This window comes from Rana temporaria, chromosome 1 (genome assembly GCF_905171775.1).
Source record: "Rana temporaria chromosome 1, aRanTem1.1, whole genome shotgun sequence".
NCBI lineage: Eukaryota > Metazoa > Chordata > Amphibia > Anura > Ranidae > Rana > Rana temporaria.
In genome coordinates, this window is record NC_053489.1 from 543,921,639 (window position 1) to 543,942,182 (window position 20,544).

At 44.1% G+C, this 20,544-nt stretch overlaps 1 protein-coding gene across 2 annotated transcripts in view; it reads right to left on the bottom strand.

The window, feature by feature from the left end:
* Positions 1-20,544, bottom strand: part of SH3RF1 (SH3 domain containing ring finger 1) — a 245,177-nt gene that overhangs the window by 210,410 nt on the left and 14,223 nt on the right. For both annotated transcript variants that reach the window (XM_040333076.1, XM_040333067.1), the window contains exon 2: positions 11,087-11,579. In XM_040333076.1, the coding sequence (XP_040189010.1) occupies positions 11,087-11,509 (423 nt within the window). In that variant the 5' untranslated portion in view covers positions 11,510-11,579. The remainder of the gene's footprint in view (positions 1-11,086; positions 11,580-20,544) is intronic.

Genomic DNA, 20,544 nt, shown 5'->3' on the forward strand with positions numbered 1-20,544 from the left:
CTGCCCGATAGCGTGGGAGTATAAAAAAAAAATAAGTAATTTAAAATTCTGCATCATTAGATCAGACACAAGGAGGGCGCACCCTATTCTCCAGGCTAATAAAACCTGGCGATGGTACACCACCATACTCCGCCATACGGCCTTAGAAAACTCATACTTCAAAACACACTCTCTGAAGTGACAGAACTGATCTGTTCACTGAGCGGAGAATTCGCTTTATTAAATTGAATCCTGAGGAGCCAGAATGCAATTTGACTAATAGGCACCTGTGTCTTATTTGATCCTCCATTCCCAGTCACAGTGAAGTGAGGCAATTAAAGCTCTAATTGACCTCGTCTCCTGCCTGGGCACTGCGAGATGTTCACTTAATATTGTGTTGGAGCTCACCGGATGTCCGCTTCTCTCTCATCTGACACTTGTCTTATCATCATACGATATGGACATGTCGCCTTTACTACATATTTTCCTGCTGCTCCTTCCATTCTACAGACTTTATGTGCCCAATAAACTTATACATTTTGACTGCATCCCAAACATTGGACAGTTCCATTTTTTCATCCAAAGAGCAACATTCACAACTGATCTGAGCAATGGGCACTATAAAGATGGCACGAGACCCTTAAAGCAGAACTTCACCCAAAAGAGGAAATTCTGCTCACCTCCTTCCCCACACCTCTTTAACATTTGCCACTTTAGCCTCCACCCACAGCCTTCTGAGACACATATCAGGTCCCTAAAGACTGCGGGACTCATTTACAAAGTGCAGCGCAGCTCGCCCATGCGCAGTTGGGAGCCTTGAGTTAGGGGCATAACTGCACTTTTGTTAAGGAAAAAAAACATTCCCCTCTGGGTGATCCATTACATTACAGGGATTATAACAACCTTTGTTGCAGATTCCTACCTTTTGTTATTCTGAAGAAATCCAAATACGTTCCTCTGCGCTAAATGGGTCTAATGGGAGTGGTTTCATAATTATCAATCAGCTGTGGCACCTGCAGGGCACTAATGAGGAAAACTGCTGGGCCTGCATCCCTTTAGGGCTCTTTCACACAGGCGGCCTGTTCAGGTCCACCTGCCAGTTTTTTTGGCGGACCTGAACGGCGCTCCGTGCTCCTCTATGGAGCTGCGGATGTCAGCGGTGACATGCCCGCTGACATCCGACCCGATCCGCCAAAGTGGACGGAGGAAAACCCTACTTTTCCATCCGTCTGGCAGATCGGATCAGGTGAACACGAACAGACGGTCCGTGTTCATCCGATCCCCCCACAGGGGAGAGCGAATAAGAGACAGGGCGGTCCCTGCACAGTGTGCGGGGACCGCCCTGTCATCCGACAGCTCAGCGGGGATCAACGGAGTGATCCCCGCTGAGCAAGCGGAGGTTCATGGGACGGATCATTACTGATCCACCCCGTCTGAAAGGGGCCTTACACGTGTTCCTACAGGGAGTATCTCATCAAAAATTACATTTTTGTTGCAGAGGATGCCTGAAATGTGACTTGTAACTTAGGCAGACTTCTGGGAAAATTGATGAGCCAATCACACAAGCAGGAAAAGTTTTTGGGGGGTGGTCAGTACACATTCTGTGTACAGAAGAACTCCAGGTAGCCATATTGTATTGCATTTACAGAAAATTACAGCGGCTGCAGATTGAAAAAGAAAAGGTCATTTTTAATAACATTCAATTACAATATGACTTGTGTCGCAATTTTATACGGTATATTATTTTTTATTTGCTACTTTTTTCCCCACGAAAGTGGAGTTACACTTTAATTTAAGACACTGGTGCCAAGGACCCAAAGCACATCAGCTCGGGTGATGACAGCACAGGATCCCTGGACAGGTAAGAGTGTGTGTGTGGAGGGGGGGGGGGGGAATCACAACACTGAAGCTCCTCTTCAAAGTGCATCTTAGACCCCTTTCTAATAGGCATTCAATCCAGGGTTTTTTGTTTGTTTTTTTGACCTGCAGTTACATGAATCAAAAATGGACTGCATTGTATACTTCTGGGTGGCTGACTTTGTGTTCTAGCTAGAGATAATCATCCGCACTAAATAGATGCAGATACTGTAAATCCTTAAAGTGTATTTACAGCCCATTAGGGCTATATTTCCTAGTAACCATTGTTACTTAATAGAGAGAAAGAATTATGACAGGGGTTATACTCTTCCCTACTCTAGGGGAAAAAGGATTATCATGACAGGGGTTATACCTTTGTCTACTCTAGGGGAAAATTATTATCATGACCGAGAGGTTTAAACCCTAACCTACTCTAGCCAAAACTAAAATTAAAAATAAAATTAAAAACAATAAAAGGTTTTGGCTTTAGATATACTTTAAAGCGGGGGTTCACCCTAAAAAAAAAAAAAAAAAAAAAATTCTAAAATTCCATCTAGCATAGTAGCGTGAGCTACAGTATGCCTTTTTTTTTTGCGCCGTACTCACTGTGCAATCCCGGAGATAAGTTTCAGTCTAGTAGGCATTCCTAGTCAGAGGGGAACATGATTGACGGCCTGCTATGGCGCGTCACGCCTCACGGAAATAGCCGAAATAGGACGTGGCTCTTCACGGCGCCTGCGCAGTCAGCTCCGATGTCTGTGCGCAGGCGCCGTAAAGCGCCGTGAAGAGCCGAGTCCTACTCGGGAGGCGTTACGCACAATAGCTGGCCGTCAATCATTGTCCCCTCTGACTAGGAACGCCCATTCCCCGCGGGGAGCCTGAAATGTATCTCCGGGATTAAACAGTGTGTACGGGGCCAAAAAAATGTATAAAGGCATACTGTAGCTCGCGCTACTATGCGTGATTTAATGGTAGAATGTTGCTATTGAGGGTGAACCACCGCTTTAATAAGGCAAAAAAAAAAAAAAAAAATCCATCTTGCACCAGGTTTTTCAATGAACATGTTCATTTTACTTAGACACACATATTCTGTAAACCCAGTAGTACGTGCTGTATTGGCATATACTCGCCTGCCTCCATTTACCTGTCAAACAGAATTTTATTGTGGCAGCTTCCATGTGACTGAGGGAAGTTCTTTTTTTTTTTATGTAATCGTAGTGTACGTGATGAAAAAAATGATCTGCAAACATCCATTTATGACACCAACGTGCAAAGTTTAACCTTCACAAGCTGCAAGAAAACACTACATAAAAGGAAAAGTTGTGTGTACCAGAGATCAAGAATACTACGGCATGGCTCAAAATGTCTCATTCTCTACATTTATGTGTTAAAGCCTAGTTTCTATGCAACGCTGAAAACCTGGGTACAAATTATGACTACAACCTAGGGAAAAAATGAATATGTATGCTTCGTCACCATTAACATTTTTAATTCCATGCAGCTGCAAAATGATCAGTCTCCTGTACTGCTACATCAACAACACAAACTAAACTGCTTGGGAAGCCTGGAGCAAGACTGGAATTTGTATTGCATTCTGGGATATTTCTACAGTGACAAGAAGGCCATACAATCACATTGGGAGTTATTTACTAAAGGCAAATCCACTTTGCACTACAAGTGCAGTCGCTGTAGATGCGAGGGGGACATGCAAGAAAAAAAAAAAAAAACACACACAGCATTTTAGCTTGCACATGATTGGATGATAAAATCAGCAGAGCTTCCCCTCATTTCAGATCTACCCCCTCAGATTTTCAGCGACTGCACTTCCAAGTGCACTTTTAGCGCAATTTCAAGTGCACTTTACACTTGTAGTGCAAAGTGGATTTGCCCATCGTAAATAACCCCCAATGTATGTAGATATCCGTTCAGTTGTTTCAGACTATGGATGAGCTCTCTGGCACCATGATCAAAAAACATTTCTATAAAAACTGACAAATTTTGTTCTGTTTAAAAGTATAGAGATATATTATCCTCTCTATTTGTCCTGTTTACCATCATCATTAATCGTGAAAGTTTTCCCCAGAAAAGTAGAAGGGAAATCTTCCAATGTGGATACTAGTTCTGGTAAACTCCCAAGGAATTCCCCTTTCATTTCCTGTCCTGGCTTTGGGATGGGAATATATATATATATATATATATATATATATATATATATATATATATATATATATATATATATATATATATATATATATATATATATATATATATATATATATATATATATTATATAAAATTTAGCAAAGGCCCTAGTGAATAAAATGAAGATCATTGCAATATTTTATGTCACACTGCGTTTGCGCAGCAGTAAAGTTAGGCCAATTTTTGTGAAAGATGATATTACGCCAAGAATCGAGATCTTTATTCTAAGCAAAAAAAAAATTGCGATTCTCATTTTTATTCAGAATCTTGCAGCCCTATTTTACAGCCACTTTAACCTTCCAGCATTTCTTTGAAGTGTAGGAGGAAACCGGTAGACATGTGCACACTGAAATATTTTGTTTCGTAATTTCGTTTTCGTCCGAAAAATAAAATTTAGTTACTCCTGAAATTCGTTTTTATTTATTTAGTTTTTCGTAAAAAAAAAAATGCATTTGTCCGAAAATCCAAATTAAAGGTCGAATCTTTCATTGAAGGCTTATGGTGTCTGTCGAATGTTCCAAGAAAAAAAAAAAAGATTCGACAGAATCTTAAAAAAAAAAAAAAAATATTTGAGTCATCGTGCCTCTCTAATGTCAAATCTTTTCTCTCTATGTCGAATCGTTTCCGACAGTGCAGGTACATATCACAGTAGTTATATTCCCTGTCATGGTTGGTGGGCACCTGCCAAGCATGACCCATTCAAGTGTCCTGAAACCTTGTGCAGTACAGCAAACAAAGGTATAAAGCAGGCAGTGTTGTGTTGCTTTCTCATCACCTGCTTTAACCCCTTAAACCCTGTAGAAACATGCAGCTGTGAGGGTTTGAGAGTGCCTCTATTTACTTGAATGGGTCCTCATTGGCAAGCGGTAGCACCCACCAAAAGCAACAGGGGGCTTAATTCCTGCTGCAGCATGTGTACACAGCATGTGTACACCTTTGGCTGCTGTCTCAGCAACTAAATGAGGTAGGGATTGGGGGTGGTAAAACCACTACTCAACCACAGGGTTTTACCACCCACAACGCCGAAACGCTGTACGCCTGAAAACAAGTCCCGGACCCTTTTTTTCAGGCGGCTTTCGGCATAGACAACAATGTGTTGTAAAATAAAATAAAAAAAGACCCGTTTTGTCGCGGCAAATCGCGGTACAATACGCCGCAATTTGTCACGGCAAAATACGCCGTGTTATAGTGTGAATGCAGCCTTAGGGTATAAACAAAAAAGTCAGTGCTACTACCCATACATCACATGAAAAGCAGATGCTCGATTCACAGGTTGCTGGCTGCGTAGAATAATGAGAAAAAACATAATCCGCACTCCGGTCGTTGCTCTTAAATAATAGACATATTTATTTACAAGCCACAGTAGACAAAACACAATAGGAAAGGTTGACGCATTTAGCCTATAAGGCCTTAGTCATAAAACACCTAAGGATGCCACTGCCAAATGCTACCAAGGGCTTATTCTCAAATGAAGCAGGCATTGCTGCTTCTCTGAAAAGCGATCCGAATGTGTTTGACAGGTGGTGAGGAGGCAATCTTCTGCCTCCTCACCACCCGATTTAAACCCATAATTGCTGTGCAATGCATGCAATTGCTACAAGGTAGAATGGCAATTAGAGAATTTAATTAGGTGTGAGGAGGCGACACTGTATCCAGCGACCTTTGACTTCTGCCATGTTATTCAGGTAGACCTTCACCTCTTTAAGGTTGCCTACCCCTGATGTAAACCATGTTGGCTCAGAGTCTTTGTTGTAAGAGAAAGGCAGGTCCCGTATCCTGTTCTACATAGGAAGGAACTGTTTAAACATCCATTCTGAAGTCACGTATTTGCCCCATAGCTGCTAATACAAAGACGATGCCTGGTTGTAAAAGCGTAGAATACCTCAGAAAATGTGCTGCAATAAAAAGACAACGTTATGTAGAACATAAGACACCACACCCAGGCTTAACCCGCTCTTCCTAGACAGCTGCTCTCAATAAGCAATAACCAGATCGAGACAGATGTTTGGCATCACCCTTGCAAAAAGTTTCTCTATCTTGACAAGCCATTGTAGCAGAAAATCCTTACACATTCAAACAAATCTGCAGCAAGATTAACAGTGTCAAAGGTGGGTGGATTTAACTAAGCCCCGGGGCAACATCCCGAAGGGACATGTGTCAGGATTCCCTAAAACAGCTTGAAGAACCGAGAATTCCACATCACGTAAACAGAGATGAGCACGCAATGTAGACTTTTGTAACCACAGCTGGAATATTAACAGAGTTAGGCTAGGCTCACACGGCTGAGATCAGATTGTCACTCGATTTTCAGTGCGATTATGTGATACAACTTGGACGTGGTTTATATTCTATATATTCTATGGCAGTGGTCATCAACCCTGTCCTCAGGGCCCACTAACAGGTCAGATTTTATGTATTACCTTGGGGAGATGCAGACTAGAACAGGGCTCGACAAAATCCGGACGCCAGGTCGCAATTACGACAAGAAATTGTGACCTGGCTCCTGATTACCGTCTGTCGCGGGCCCGCCACAATCGCGTGGCAGGGGAGGTGGGGGCGCACAAAGGCACAGGATCATGTGTCTCCAAGCGCCCCCGCCGCGCGATCGCGGCAGGGGCTGGGACGGCCGGTAATTGAGGCCGTGGCTTTGTGAAGTCCCAAGCTTCCTTCTGTGTTTCTGGCGCCATCTGGTGGTGGCCGTTGGCATTACAAGTAAAACCAGCCGTGTAATGTGTAATTTTTCACTGCTATCTCTCTTCCCTCTAATTAGAACTCCCAAACATTATATATATTTTTTATTCTAACACCCTAGAGAATAAAATGGCAATCGTTGCAATACTTTCTTTCACGCCGTATTTGCGCAGCGGTCTTACAAGCGCACTTTTTTTGGGGGAAAAAAATACACGTTTTTTAATAAAAAAAATAAGACATCAGTAAAGTTATCCCAATTTTTCTTTATATTGTGAAAGATAATGTTACGCCGAGTAAATTGATACCCAACATGTCACGCTTCAAAATTGCGTCCGCTCGTGGAATGCCGACAAACTTTTACCCTTTAAAATCTCCATAGGCGACGTTTAAAAAATTCTACAGGTTGCATGTTTTGAGTGACAGAGGAGGTCTAGGGCTAGAATTATTGCTCTCGCAACGATCGCGGCAATACCTCACATGTGTGGTTTGAATACCGTTTACATATGCGGGCGCTACTCACATGCGTGTTCGCTTCTGCGTGCGAGCTCGTCGGGACGGGGCGCGTTTTCTGGCTCCTAACTTTTTTAGCTGGCTCCTAGATTCCAAGCAAATTTGTCAAACCCTGGACTAGAATACTGCAATCACTGATCAGCAAATGATATCACCTGTGATGTATTTCAGTTAGGGCTCTTTCACACGGGCGGCCCGTTCAGGTCCGCCTGACAGTTTTTTAGGCGGACCTGAACGGGTGCTCCATGCTCCTCTATGGAGCCGCGGATGTCAGCGGTGACATGCCCGCTGACATCCGACCCGCCAAAGTGTGACGGAGGAAAAACCTACTTTTCCATCCGTCTGGCGGATCGGATGAACACGGACAAACGGTCCGTGTTCATCCGATCCCCCCATAGGGGAGAGCGGAGAAAAGACAGGGCGGTCCCTGCACAGTGTGCGGGGTCCGCCCTGTCATCCGCCGGCTCAGCGGGGATCAACGGAGCGACTGATCCGCCCCGTGTGAAAGGGGCCTTATCTTGCAAACATGGCCTGTTAGTGGGCCCTGAGGACAGTGATGATGACCATTGTTCTATGGGGTCAAAATCACGCTGGAATTCACCAAAGTAGTGCATGAACCTTTTCCAGAATTGCATCGTGCCGTGCTGCATTGATGTGAAACCAACGCAATTTCCATTGTCATGCAATGCTGTACAACTCAAGCCAAATCCAAAATCACACTTGTGTTAGCGGAGCCTTATAGGGCATAGATTGGCTTGTCCAAACCTAAACATGCACACTTAAAATAAATAACAGTGTACTTAGAATTAAGGTATCCTTTGTAAATTGGAGGGTTAAAATCAAAATCGCTACATAAAATAAAAATCGGCACTTTAGGTTTTCCTGGGTGAACAGTTAGTACTCAGCTTAAGGCCCCTTTCACACAGGCTAGACTTTGCTCAACTCCAGCTAGATCAGCAGGGGGTCCGTCTGCCGATACCCCATCGAGCAGAGCAGAGCGGGCAGATGACAGGTCTGTGTCTGCTAAGTTTATGCAGAGCAGACACGGACACAGCCTTCTCTGCTCTAAGGGCAGTCAAATGTAAACGAAACAGCTGACCGTTTAGACCCAACTACTGACCGATCAGATCCGGGCCAGGCCCTATTCGGTTTGGTTTTGCCAGATTGGAAGGCAACAATAGAGGAGAATGGAGGGACTGATAGGGTCCGCCCGTCTGGTTTTTGATCGGACCTCTCCTATTGAAGGGCCCTACAACTCTTCAATTTACGATACCTGCACAAAACTTTGGTCTACACCAATACACTTTTTCTTTAACAGTATGGCGAGTGCCAACAAGGCTCATGCAGCAGCCAAGCAGGGAAATCTTGGTAACTGAATGTCTATAGCTGTTTAAAGCTAAACTCCGGACATAAACTATAATATAAACACATCAATAGCCATAAAAGGATATAAAATTCATTTGTGAGCACCTAATGACTTTGAAAGACCAGTTATTACTTTGCAAAAGTAGCAGTGACATCATACTGTGCTATATATATATATATCAGGCTGCCTGCAGAAAACTACAGGAGAGGGTGGATACAAAGTCTCACACTGGATTACTGCACAAATATGGAATACATACACAAAGCACGCCAAGATTCAAGTAACAATACACAGGTCTCTTATATTAGACTATATTTGCTTATCCTGGGATTTCAGCTTTGAATTGCATGTATAGCCAGAATGTTTTATTTTAGGTGTGGATGGAGTAGAGAATGGTTAAACCGCTATCCGTTTTATTGAATTTTTTCCAAAAAAACAACAGGAAGTTAAAGAAAATCTCCCAGAGTGAGGAAAATTTCCTCTCGAGACAGATGTCACCAGAACAGGTGTCCCCAGTGGAAAATTTCCTCTTAGCTATTGTTCTGAGGACACCTCTTGATTTAGCGATAATGGTCAGTAGTACAGATTGGAGGTGAATATCCTCCATGGGGACACAGACAGAAATCAAAAACTTGGCAGGGAGTCTAACCCAGGGATCGACAAATCCCGGGCGCCAGGTCGCCATGGCGACTAGAAATAGTGTCCTGGCGACTTGGCTTGGAAGGTGGGCAAAAAATAATTTTTTTTTTTTTTTTGTGAGCTGGCGCCATCTGGTGGTGGCCGTTGGCATTACAAGTTAAACAGCAATTCTAATGTCATTTTTCACTATTTTCACTGCCATCTTCTTCCCTCTAATTAGAACCCCCAAACATTATATATATTTTTTATCCTAACACCCTAGAGAATAAAATAGCGATCGTTGCAATACTTTCTGTCACGCCGTATTTGCGCAGCGGTCTTACAAGCACACTTTTTTTGGGAAAAAATTACACTTTTTTAAATAAAAAAAATAAGACAACAGTAAAGTTATCCCCATTTTTTTTAATATTATAAAGGATAAGGTTACGCCGAGTAAATTCATACCCAACATTTCACGCTTCAAAATTGCGTCCGCTCGTGGAATGCCGACAAACTTTTACCCTTTAAAATCTCCATAGGCGACGTTTAAAAAAAAATCTACAGGTTGCATGTTTTGAGTTACAGAGGAGGTCTAGGGCTAGAATTATTGCTCTCGCTCTACCAATCGCGACGATACCTCACATGTGTGGTTTGAACACCGTTTACATATGCGGGCGCTGCTCACGTATGTGTTCGCTTCTGCGCGCAAGCTCGTCGGGACGGGGCGCGTTTTCTGGCTCCTAACTTTTTTTAGCTAGCTCCTGGATTCCAAGCAAATTTGTCAACCCTGGTGTAACCCTTCCCTACACACTAAAATTATAATTTATTATATATATATATATATATATATATATATATATATATATATATATATATATATATATATATATATATATATATATATATATATATATATATATATATATATACATATACATATACATACACACACACACACACACACACACACACACACACACACACACACACACACACACACACACATATATATACACATATACACACACACACACACACACACACACACACACACATATACATATATATATATATATATACACACCGTATATATTTCACACACACTTTAAACATAGGTATGACTCATTTAGCATGAACATGCTTGGTGAGAGTGTTACAGAACAGAAACACAAATTCTTTATGTGGCCGGTCACTGGAGCCACCAGTTTACCAGGAATTACGTGGCAAGTAAACAAGCAAATAATGATTAACGCCGGCCACAGATTAGTTGAATTTCGGTCGGTTCAGCAGGGACCGGCCGAGATTCAAAACAGAGAATGGGCAGACTAAATGTATGAAGTTGATCGATCAATCAACTTGGGTACAAGCAGCCTGCTGGATTTTACATGCCATTATTGCTAGCAGCTGGTATAAGCAATATTAAGGGCCCTTTCAGACGTACGGACCTACATGGGTCCCTATGTGATTACGGGTGTCAGCGGATGAACATCCGCTGACATCCGTAATTTGTCCGCCTCCGCAAAGATCGGCATTTGTGGACGGAAGAAATCCAATTGTGGGGACCACCCTGTCAGCTGCCAGCTCAGCGGGGATTTTACGGAGGATCCCGCTGAGCTTTGCGGACACACGGAGCGGATCATTACTGATCCGCTCTGTGTGAAAGGGCCGTAACAGTCTTCTTCCAGCAGGGATGTCTTCCCCCACCGGGAGAAGCCAATGGCTCGGCAGAAGGGATTCCCCTGTCAATCGCAGGTTGCAGGAAAGAAATTGACTCCGTGTATAGCTTTCCTAAGTCATATGAGCCAGCAGCATTTCATTATCACGTTGTAGAAGCAGCAAATAATCTTTGTGCGTTTTACTCACCCTGACAGGAGGGCTCCGTGCTTGTATCCTCTGAGGTCCCCCTTGATTACTTTGTGCATCAATTGTGCCGCAGTTAGTAGTTACATTGCCTTGTGCTCTTAATGCATTTGTGCCATTCCCAGTGTGTAGCCCTGTCCCAGGTTTCCTCGGCCTCTGTTTGATTCCATCCAGCAGTCGGACCAGGAGTATATTGCTGGGAAGTTCATCCACCCCACACTCCACCAGCGTCCTACACTCAGGGCAGCGCAGCTCGCTCCGGGAGCTGACGATCCCCAACAGGCAACGTTTGCAGAACGTGTGTTGACATGGCAAGACCTTAGCCGAGGCATCGAGTCTCTCCAGACATACCGGGCACTCTAAGAGGTCCAACAAGGCGGATTCATCCATGCTTTTCTCAGCGCTGGTCTGCAAGGAGATGAGCATTTGTAGAAATTCACACTTGGTCTTGGCAATTCAGAGCTGATTATGTGATATCCATGCCTCCAATCGTCACCTTTAATAAGACAGGAAGGCAAGATAAACACAAACACGTGTTATAGTCAGAAAAAGCGCAAGACAAATAATCAGCAAGGCTTGCTGCAATTACAACAGGATATCACTCTGGTTCTGTTATCAGCTATGTTCTATTGTTTGAAGGAAAATATGTGCCTAGAAATGCAGTCTGAACAGAATTACGTTAAATTATATTTTAATCGATACACATTTTTCCATAGAGTGTAATCATATTTTGAGAATACAGCAATGATACGGGATAAATTTATAGTTGAACAAGGCTCAGACAGTTGTAAATCGTAGCGGATCACCATGGAGGCGATATGGAAACATATAGGCACCAGAACACAGGATAGTCATTTTGGGACATGCGTGCCTGGCTGCCAAATCCCGTCCACTGAGAGCTCATCAGCGAAGGTTGAAGCTGGAAATACAAAGAAAGGCCCAGATTCATTTACGTATGTATCGGCGGGCGTAACGTATCAGAGATGCGTTACGCCGCCGTAAATTAGGGCGCAAGTTCCGTATTCAGAAAGAACTTGCGCCCCAAGTTACGGCGGCGTAACGTATGTGGTCCGACGCAAGCCCGCCTAATTCAAATGTGAATGATGTGGGCGTGTTTTATTAAAATTCACTGTGACCCCACGTATTTGATGTATTTTACGAACGGCCGTGAAAGAATCCCAGTGCGCATGCTCGAAATTCTGCCGCAAATCGTCAATGCTTTAGACGTGAACGTAACTTACGTACAGCCCTATTCGCGAGCGACTTACGCAAACGACGTAAAATTTTCAAAATTAGACGCGGGAACGACGTCCATACTTAACATAGGATACCCCTTATATAGCAAGGGTAACTTACGCCGGAAAAAGCCTAACGTAAACAACGTAAAAAAATGCGCCGGGCGGACGTACGTTTCTGAATCGGCGTATCTACATCATTTGCATATTCCTCGCGTAAATATACGGAAGCGCCACCTAGCGGCCAGCGTAAATATGCAGCCTAAGATACGACGGTGTAAGACACTTACGCCGGTCGGATCTTAGGGAAATCTTTGCGTAACTGATTCTATGAATCAGTCGCATAGTTACGACCCCGCAACTCAGAGTTACGACGGCGTATCTGGAGATACGCCGTCGTAACTCGTTTCTGAATCCAGCCCAACAAACCAAAGGATTTTGGATTTCATTAAAATAGATATTTTTTTCTGATCGTCCTTTTTTCCCCCCCTGTACGTTAGTCTCCATATCGAAAATGAAGAGACTACTAAGTGGATGTAAACCTGACATTTTTTTTATTTTTTTTGTGTCACAATGTACAGTATAAGATTTCCTATCATCTGTGCCCAGTCTTGTCACACAGAGTTAATCCAGCTCTGAGCAATCCTCTTTTATTGTTCAGTGAAATAAAACAGAGAAAAACCTTAGTCCGTTCCACCCCCTTGCTGTGAGTGACAGGTTATTTACATATCTCATGCACTAGCCTGGAGACAGGCATTATTTTTTAATTCCCACCCCCACTCCTTTTCTGAAGTCATGTGGTTACTTTTCTGGATTTTGACTGGATGATCATAGCAGAATTTAGTGTAAGGAATACACAGGAAAAAATTCATGTTGACAAGGGGAGTGTAGAGGAGGGAGGGGAGTCTACTGACATCACGACTCCACCCACAAGCTCCGGACAACAGATCCACCCACAGAATCTGCAGTTTTTCAGTTCTTATAACACAGGGGTCTCCAAACTGTGGCCCTCCAGTTGTTCAGAAACTACAATTCCCATCACGCCTGGTCATGTCTATGAATGTCAGAGTTTTACAATGCCTGGTGGGACTTGTAGTTCCGCACCAGCTGGAGGGCCGTAGTTTGGAGGTCCCTGTTATAACAGACAGAGGGGAGACATTTGACAGGTAAGGATACATGCAGGAGGCATCTATATCCTTATAGATCAGCACTACGGCAGGAGTTTAGAAAGGATGAGATTGGGTTTACATCTACTTTAATTTACAAAAATTCTTATATGACAGAATACAATTCCGGAAGTGATGTAATGTATTGTATTTTCGGCCAAAAATTGTACTGATCTAACGAAAATCGTAACCTGGTATCATACGAGAAATTTTCGTGTTTATTACTTTGTCATAAACAAGTCAATGGAAACTAAATCAATTAGTTCCGCATTGACTTCAATGGGATGCAATACTGCATGCGGCCAGAGGTGGGGAGGGGGGTGCCGAAGAGCCTCGGAAACGTCCAAAAAGGCCTGAGGACACTTCGGCAAACCTCAGAAAGACTTCCTACCCGAGATTTGCCGAGGTCAGCCATGCTGTCCTCTGGCCTTTCCGTGCATTTCCAATCGGCTGTGACCGGCTTTGCTCGGCTCCTGCACCCCCCCACCTCAAGACAAAAGCAGTACTGCACACCACTTTGGCCTAAATCGTGCTCGTTTTTGCATTTTAAATGCATTGCTTGTATTGCGAAACGCTCTTTAACCGCGTTACTGGCAATACAAGGTTCCACTGTACTTCAAATCATGAGATCATCTCCTTATCACACACAGAGATTTCCAATGTGTTGGAAAATGTATGTACTGGTGCAAGTACCGTATTTATCGGCGTATACCGCGCACTTTTTTGCACTGAAAATCAGGGCAAAATCGTGGGTGCGCGATATACACTGATACCCGCGCCGGCATATACCGAGCGCAGTACACTCGTGTATAGTCGGGCAGTCTCGGCTCCTCTTGCGCTCACGTCCTGGATGTACAGGACGTGAGCGCGAGAGTGGCCGAGCCTGCCTGACTATACTGCGCTTGGTATATGCCGGCGCAGTATTCAAACAGTATTCAAACTCGGCGCGGGAAACAAGCAGGGAGGACGCCGCAGAAGGACGCCGGACCCGACAAAGAGGACACCCAAAGCCACAGATGTACGCCGGACCTGACGAGGCCGCCGCGCAAGACACCAAAACTGTAAGTACAAAAATCTTTTTTCCACAGGAATGCGGGTCCACTTTAGGGGTGCGCGCTATACGCCGGAGCGCGCAATACCCCGATAAATATGGTACTTATCCTTTTCTTCTCTTCACAGACCGTGTTAAAGTAGACCTAGCATCAGATCCATGTTTTCATGGGCGTGTATGCTATAACACCATTTCTTACTTCGCACAGAAATCACAATATTCCCCAAGATACCACCTTCATCTGCCTTTCTTCATCCAGGGCAGTCTTTCTCAACCTGTACAACAGAGGAACCCTCAAAATACATCTCTGGTCTCAGGGAATCCCTGAAAAAAAAATTACTATGTCTACAACTCATGGTACGTTAGTGTGATGACCAGTGGGAAGAATGCTCCTTTCACTTGTGGTCACTGGGAAGAATAACCTCCTTATAGAAAAAAATAAAAAAGATTGATGGCGTCAATGGAAACTTATCAGAGAGGCAGAAATTGCTGATTGCTCAAGGAACCCCTAGCAACCTCTGGAGGAACACTTGGCTTTCATGGAACCCTGGTTGAGAGTCATCTACTTAATGGACTGAGAAGCTGATTCAATGACACAGTAATGCAAATCCCAATGTCTGGAGCTGCCTACCAGAGCACTAAAAAGTCCAAAAGTGACCCTACACAGGATAGACACCCCATGTGCACGGGACCTTAAAGATGAGTGCACCCATTGGCCAGGCAATATACAGGGTGGGCCATTTATATGGATCCACCCGGGTGGGCCATTTACCGTATTTATCGGCGTATACCGCGCACTTTTTTGCCCTGAAAATCAGGGCAAAATTGTGGGTGCGCGATATACGCCTATACCAGCGCTGTGTTTGAACCACTGCGCTGGCATATATCAAGCGCAGTACACTCGGGTATAGTCGGGCAGGCTCGGCTCCTCTCGCAGTCACGTCCTGTATGCGAGAGGAGCCGAGCCTGCCCGACTATACTGTGCTCGGTATATGCCGGCGCAGTGGTTCAAACACAGTGCGGGAAGCGGGGAGGACACCACGATGGCCGCAGAAGGACGCCGGACCGGAGTGAGGCCGCGATGGACGACGGGCAGGACGCAATGGACAACGGGCAAGACACCGACGAGGGGCATCCAAGCTAAGTATTTTTTTTTCAGGAATTTTCCTTCAAGTTCGGGTGGTGCGCTCTATACGCCGGGGCACGTTATAGCCAGATAAATACGGTATATGGATACACCTTAATAAAATGGGAATGGTTGGTGATATTAACTTCCTGTTTGTGGCACATGTAAGGGGGGAAACTTTTCAAGATGGATGGTGACCATGGCGGCCATTTTGAAGTCGGCCATTTTGAATCCAACTTTTGTTTTTGGTGTATCCATATAAATGGCCCACCCTGTATATTGCACCAAGCCTAAGCAAAACCGTGGACTAGGAGATGCCCAAATACTCAACATTGCCATATGGATGGCCACTCAACTCTTTATACATGCTTCACAATTTAGGCATTGAAATCAACCAAAATGAAACAGCACAGAAGCTTAGGATCCATTAGACTGGTTTTCATCAACTTGGATTATTATTTTGGCCATTTTAGAATTCTCTCACAATGAAACTACTATCCCTGTTAAAATGAATTGTTGCCCAAATAATTTGGACAATTTCCTCAAAAACAAGGCCAACACTGGCTTCCGTTTCAATAAAGCATTAAATGTAATCTGCCCGTCACATGATCCATTCCTATTACACTGGCATTACTTCTGAAAAGTAATAACCTCTTCCAAATATGAAAATGTATCATTTTATTAATCCCCGGAATAAATCCCAGCAAGGAACAAGCAAGAGGACTGATTCCTAATTTTCTAAAAGAAGTTCCAACTGTGAGCTTTAGAGGAGACACGCTCACAAAGCTTTTATCAAACATCAGAATTGTTTAAATTATTCATTAAAAACAGTGAAGCCTTCGTTGTATCGCTGGTATTTAGTACCAGTTATGCTGGGACCTGCTCCAGGGTTGCTGGAACCGGGCATTTACGCTTACAAATGGTGGGCATGCCCGACTGTTTGCGACTTCGAAACCAGACCTAGGATATGCGTAACATATATGTTTTTTAATTATTATCCCAAATTTGCTGGAAGTGGCATCGAACCCTGGCAAAATCACCGACCGGCAACTTAGGCTTCTGACTCGTATGCTTACAGCCGCCAAAACAGGTTATAGCTAGAGCATGGCTGACAAACACACTTTCTATTGAAGCAGTAAAACCCAAAGTGCATTGGATGCTTATGAACAATAGGCTGACGGCCAAGCTTACCGACTCCATGAGCAACTCCTATAAAACTTGGGACCCATGAGTCACCGAATTTATGCCTTCAGATTTCGCCCACCGTTTACTAGACCTGTAAATGGCCACCCTACTTACCTCAACAGGAAGGCATATGTTCCAGCTCAGCCCCTCCCTTCCTCAGAACAATGCAGAAGTTTAGCAGTCACATGACCGCCATTTCTGTACAAACAAAATTCTACTGTTGTGTGGCGAATTTTAGGCAGCCAATTCCTACTTGTTTTGTTTGAGGCGTATGGCGACACACACAGAACAGAATGTGGGAGTAAAATAAGCCCCATCATTGGGGTCAATAACATCTCACAGCATTGGCATCAGTGTACGCAATAAATCCCTCCAGCCTTAGTGTCAGTGACCGCAATAACAATAAACCCTCCCATACTGGAGTCAGTGGATGCAATAAAAAAAACTGGAACTGGCATCACTGATGGCATAAATAACCCACAGCAGCAGAAGTGTTCACTTTCTCAACCCATCCCACTGCATTGGTGGTCTGTGACAGTACCATTAACCCCCCTACCTCCCTGCATTGGAGCCCAGCAGCAGTGTTATTGTTAAAGGCCAACTTAAAGGGGTTGTAAAGGTTTGTTTTTTATTTTCTAAATTGGTTCCTATAAGCTAGTACAATGGTCTCCAAACTGCGGCCCGAGGGCCAGATGTGGCCCTTTGCCTGCCTTTATCCGGCCCTTGGGGCACTATCTCTCCCACAGATACGAGACACTATTCTGCCATCTGACACCAACAATGAAGCACCATTTCTTCCACTGACACCACTAATGGAGAACTATTCCTCCCTATGGTACCAATGATGGGGCAGTATTCCTTCTCCTAATACCAGGTGTTTACTCCTACCGATACCAGGACAATTTCCACTCCCGCTGGCCAAAGTCCGGCCCTCATGGAGTCTGAAGGACAATAAACAGGCCCTTTGTTTAAAATGTTTGGAGACCCCTGAGCTAGTGCATTGTTGGTTCACTTACCTTATCCTTCGATTTCCCTCCTAAATGTTTCCCCCCCCCCCTTTGTATGAATTTCTCCTCAGTAAACTTCACACCATCATCTGAGCCATTCTGGCTGGGGTTTAGTCAGCCAGAACAGCTTACTGAGGAGGAACAGGAAGTGAGAAATTCAGACAAAGAAAAAATATATATATATTTAGAAGGGAAATCAAAAAGGAAAAGGTTAGTGAACCAACAATGCACTACCTATTTAGAAAAAAAAAAAAAATAATGAACCTTTACAACCCCTTTAAGATCTTTATGCATTTTAAAACCAAGCAGTAGTGTTTGTAAACCCACCATTTCATATTCCTGATATGTGCCTTCCATGTACTTGTAGAAAAAGTATAGACTTCTTTGTATTGCTTCCCTTGTGTGAAATTCCTGGTGTTACTGCCAGTCACTCTGCTTTCCTTTTAACCACTTAACCCCCGGACCATATTGCTGACCAGAGGACTTTTTGCGATTCGTGACTGCGCCGCTTTAACTGACAATTGCGAGGTCGTGCGACGTGGCTCCCAAACAAAATTGGCGTCCTTTTTTCCCCACAAATAGAGCTTTCTTTTGGTGGTGGTATTTTATCACCTCTGCGGTTTTTATTTTTTGCGCTATAAACAAAAATAGAGCGACAATTTTGAAAAAAATGAATATTGTTTACTTTTTGCCATAATAAATATCCCCCAAAAATATATAAAAAAACGTTTTTTTTCCTCAGTTTAGGACGATACGTTTTCTTCTACATATTTTTCGTTAAAAAAAAAAAAAAAAAAAAAAAATCGCAATAAGCGTTTATTGATTGGTTTGCGCAAAAGTTATAGCGTTTACAAAATAGGGGGTATTTTTATTAATATATTTTTTTTACTAGTAATGGCGGCGATCAGCGATTTTTTTTCGGTACTGCGACATTATGGCGGACACTTCGGACACTTTTGGGACCATTGGCATTTTTATAGCGATCAGTGCTATAAAAATGCATTGGATTACTATAAAAATGCCACTGGCAGTGAAGGGGTTAACACTAGGGGGTGGGGGAAGGGGTTAAGTATGTCCCTGGGTGTGTTCTTACTGTGGGGGGGGGGGTGGCCTCACTAGGGGAAACACTGATCCTCTGTTCATACATTGTATGAACAGAAGATCAGCATTCCCCCCCCTGACAGGACCGGGAGCTCTCACAGCTCTTGGTCCCCGCTCTGTAATGAGCAATCGCGGGTGCCCGGCGGCGATCGAGCCCGCCGGGCACACGCACGGGAGTCGGGGGCGAGCGGGGGGCGCGCCCGCGCCCCTAGTGGCGGCTCAAAGAGCAGACGTTATACTACGTGCTCTCGCCCAGGAGAGCTGACCTGCCGCCGTAGAATGACGGTGCGCGGTCGGCTAGTAGTTAATAACGGACTACACTAAGAATGGGAGCTCTCTAGTTGTGCTTGGAACTCCGCCTGCTCTCCTCCAATGATCAAACTTGTCCTGACACACCCCCATACACAGTCTTTCACTGGGAAGATCAGTGTCTTGCAGTTTTTCCTCCCCCAGCTCTTATACAGCTGAGAGCAGAGGGAATGTTATCACTTATAAAAAAAAAACGGGGTTACTTACCGGTAACATCCCTTTTCCTGGAGTCTTTCAGGACAGGTACTGTAGAGAGACACAGGCTCCTCCCCTCACAGGAAACACCGCCTTCCAATTAAGAATTTAAGCCTCATCCTCCCTCAGCTCCTCAGTTTTTTCCAGAGTACCTCCGGCCAGCTGGGGAGACACAAGAACACGTCATAAAAGTATAAAATTACATCTTACCTGACGGCCTCGTCTGATGAGTTTCCATAATATCCCCTACAACAAAGAGGGTGGGTACCAGTGCTGTCCTGAAAGACTCCAGGAAAAAGGGATGTTACCGGTAAGTAACCCCGTTTTTCCCTGTTCGTCTTTCAGGACAGGTACTGTAGAGAGGATAAGCGAGCACCTTACCCTAGGGTGGGACAACTGCTTGCAGTACTTTGCGTCCAAAAGCCTGGTCTTTGGTTGAAAGTAGGTCCAGTCTGTAATGTTTTACAAACGTTGAGAAACTAGACCATGTTGCAGCCTTGCAGATCTGCTCCGGGGAAGCACCAGCACACTCTGCTTGGGAAGTTGCTACTGCCCTGGTGGAATGAGCCTTGATACCCTGTGGAGGCTCTACTCCCCTAGAAGAATAGGCTAGAACGATGGCTGCCCTTAACCACCTGGCTATCGTGCGTCTAGAAGCCCTAGACCCTTTCTTGGACCCAGAAAACAAAACAAATAGTGAATCAGCTTTCCTGAACTGACTTGTGTAATCCAAGTATTGTAGGACACACCTCCTAACGTCTAGGTTGTGAAACTTGTGTTCCTGTTCCCTCACAGGATTTGAACAAAAAGAAGGCAATGTTATTTCTTGACTTCTGTGAAACTTAGAAGCTACCTTTGGTAGAAAAGCCGGATCTGTCTTAAAAATGATGCGATCCGGAAAAACTTGAAAAAAGGGGACCCTAATAGATAGGGCCTCGAGTTCGCTCACTCTCCTGGCAGTAGTGATCGCTACTAAAAATACTGTTTTGAGAGTGATCACTTTTAAACTACATTTGTCTAAAGGCTCAAATGGTTCTACTGTAAAGGCTTGAAGAACCAATGAGAGATCCCAAACTGGGAAGTTGG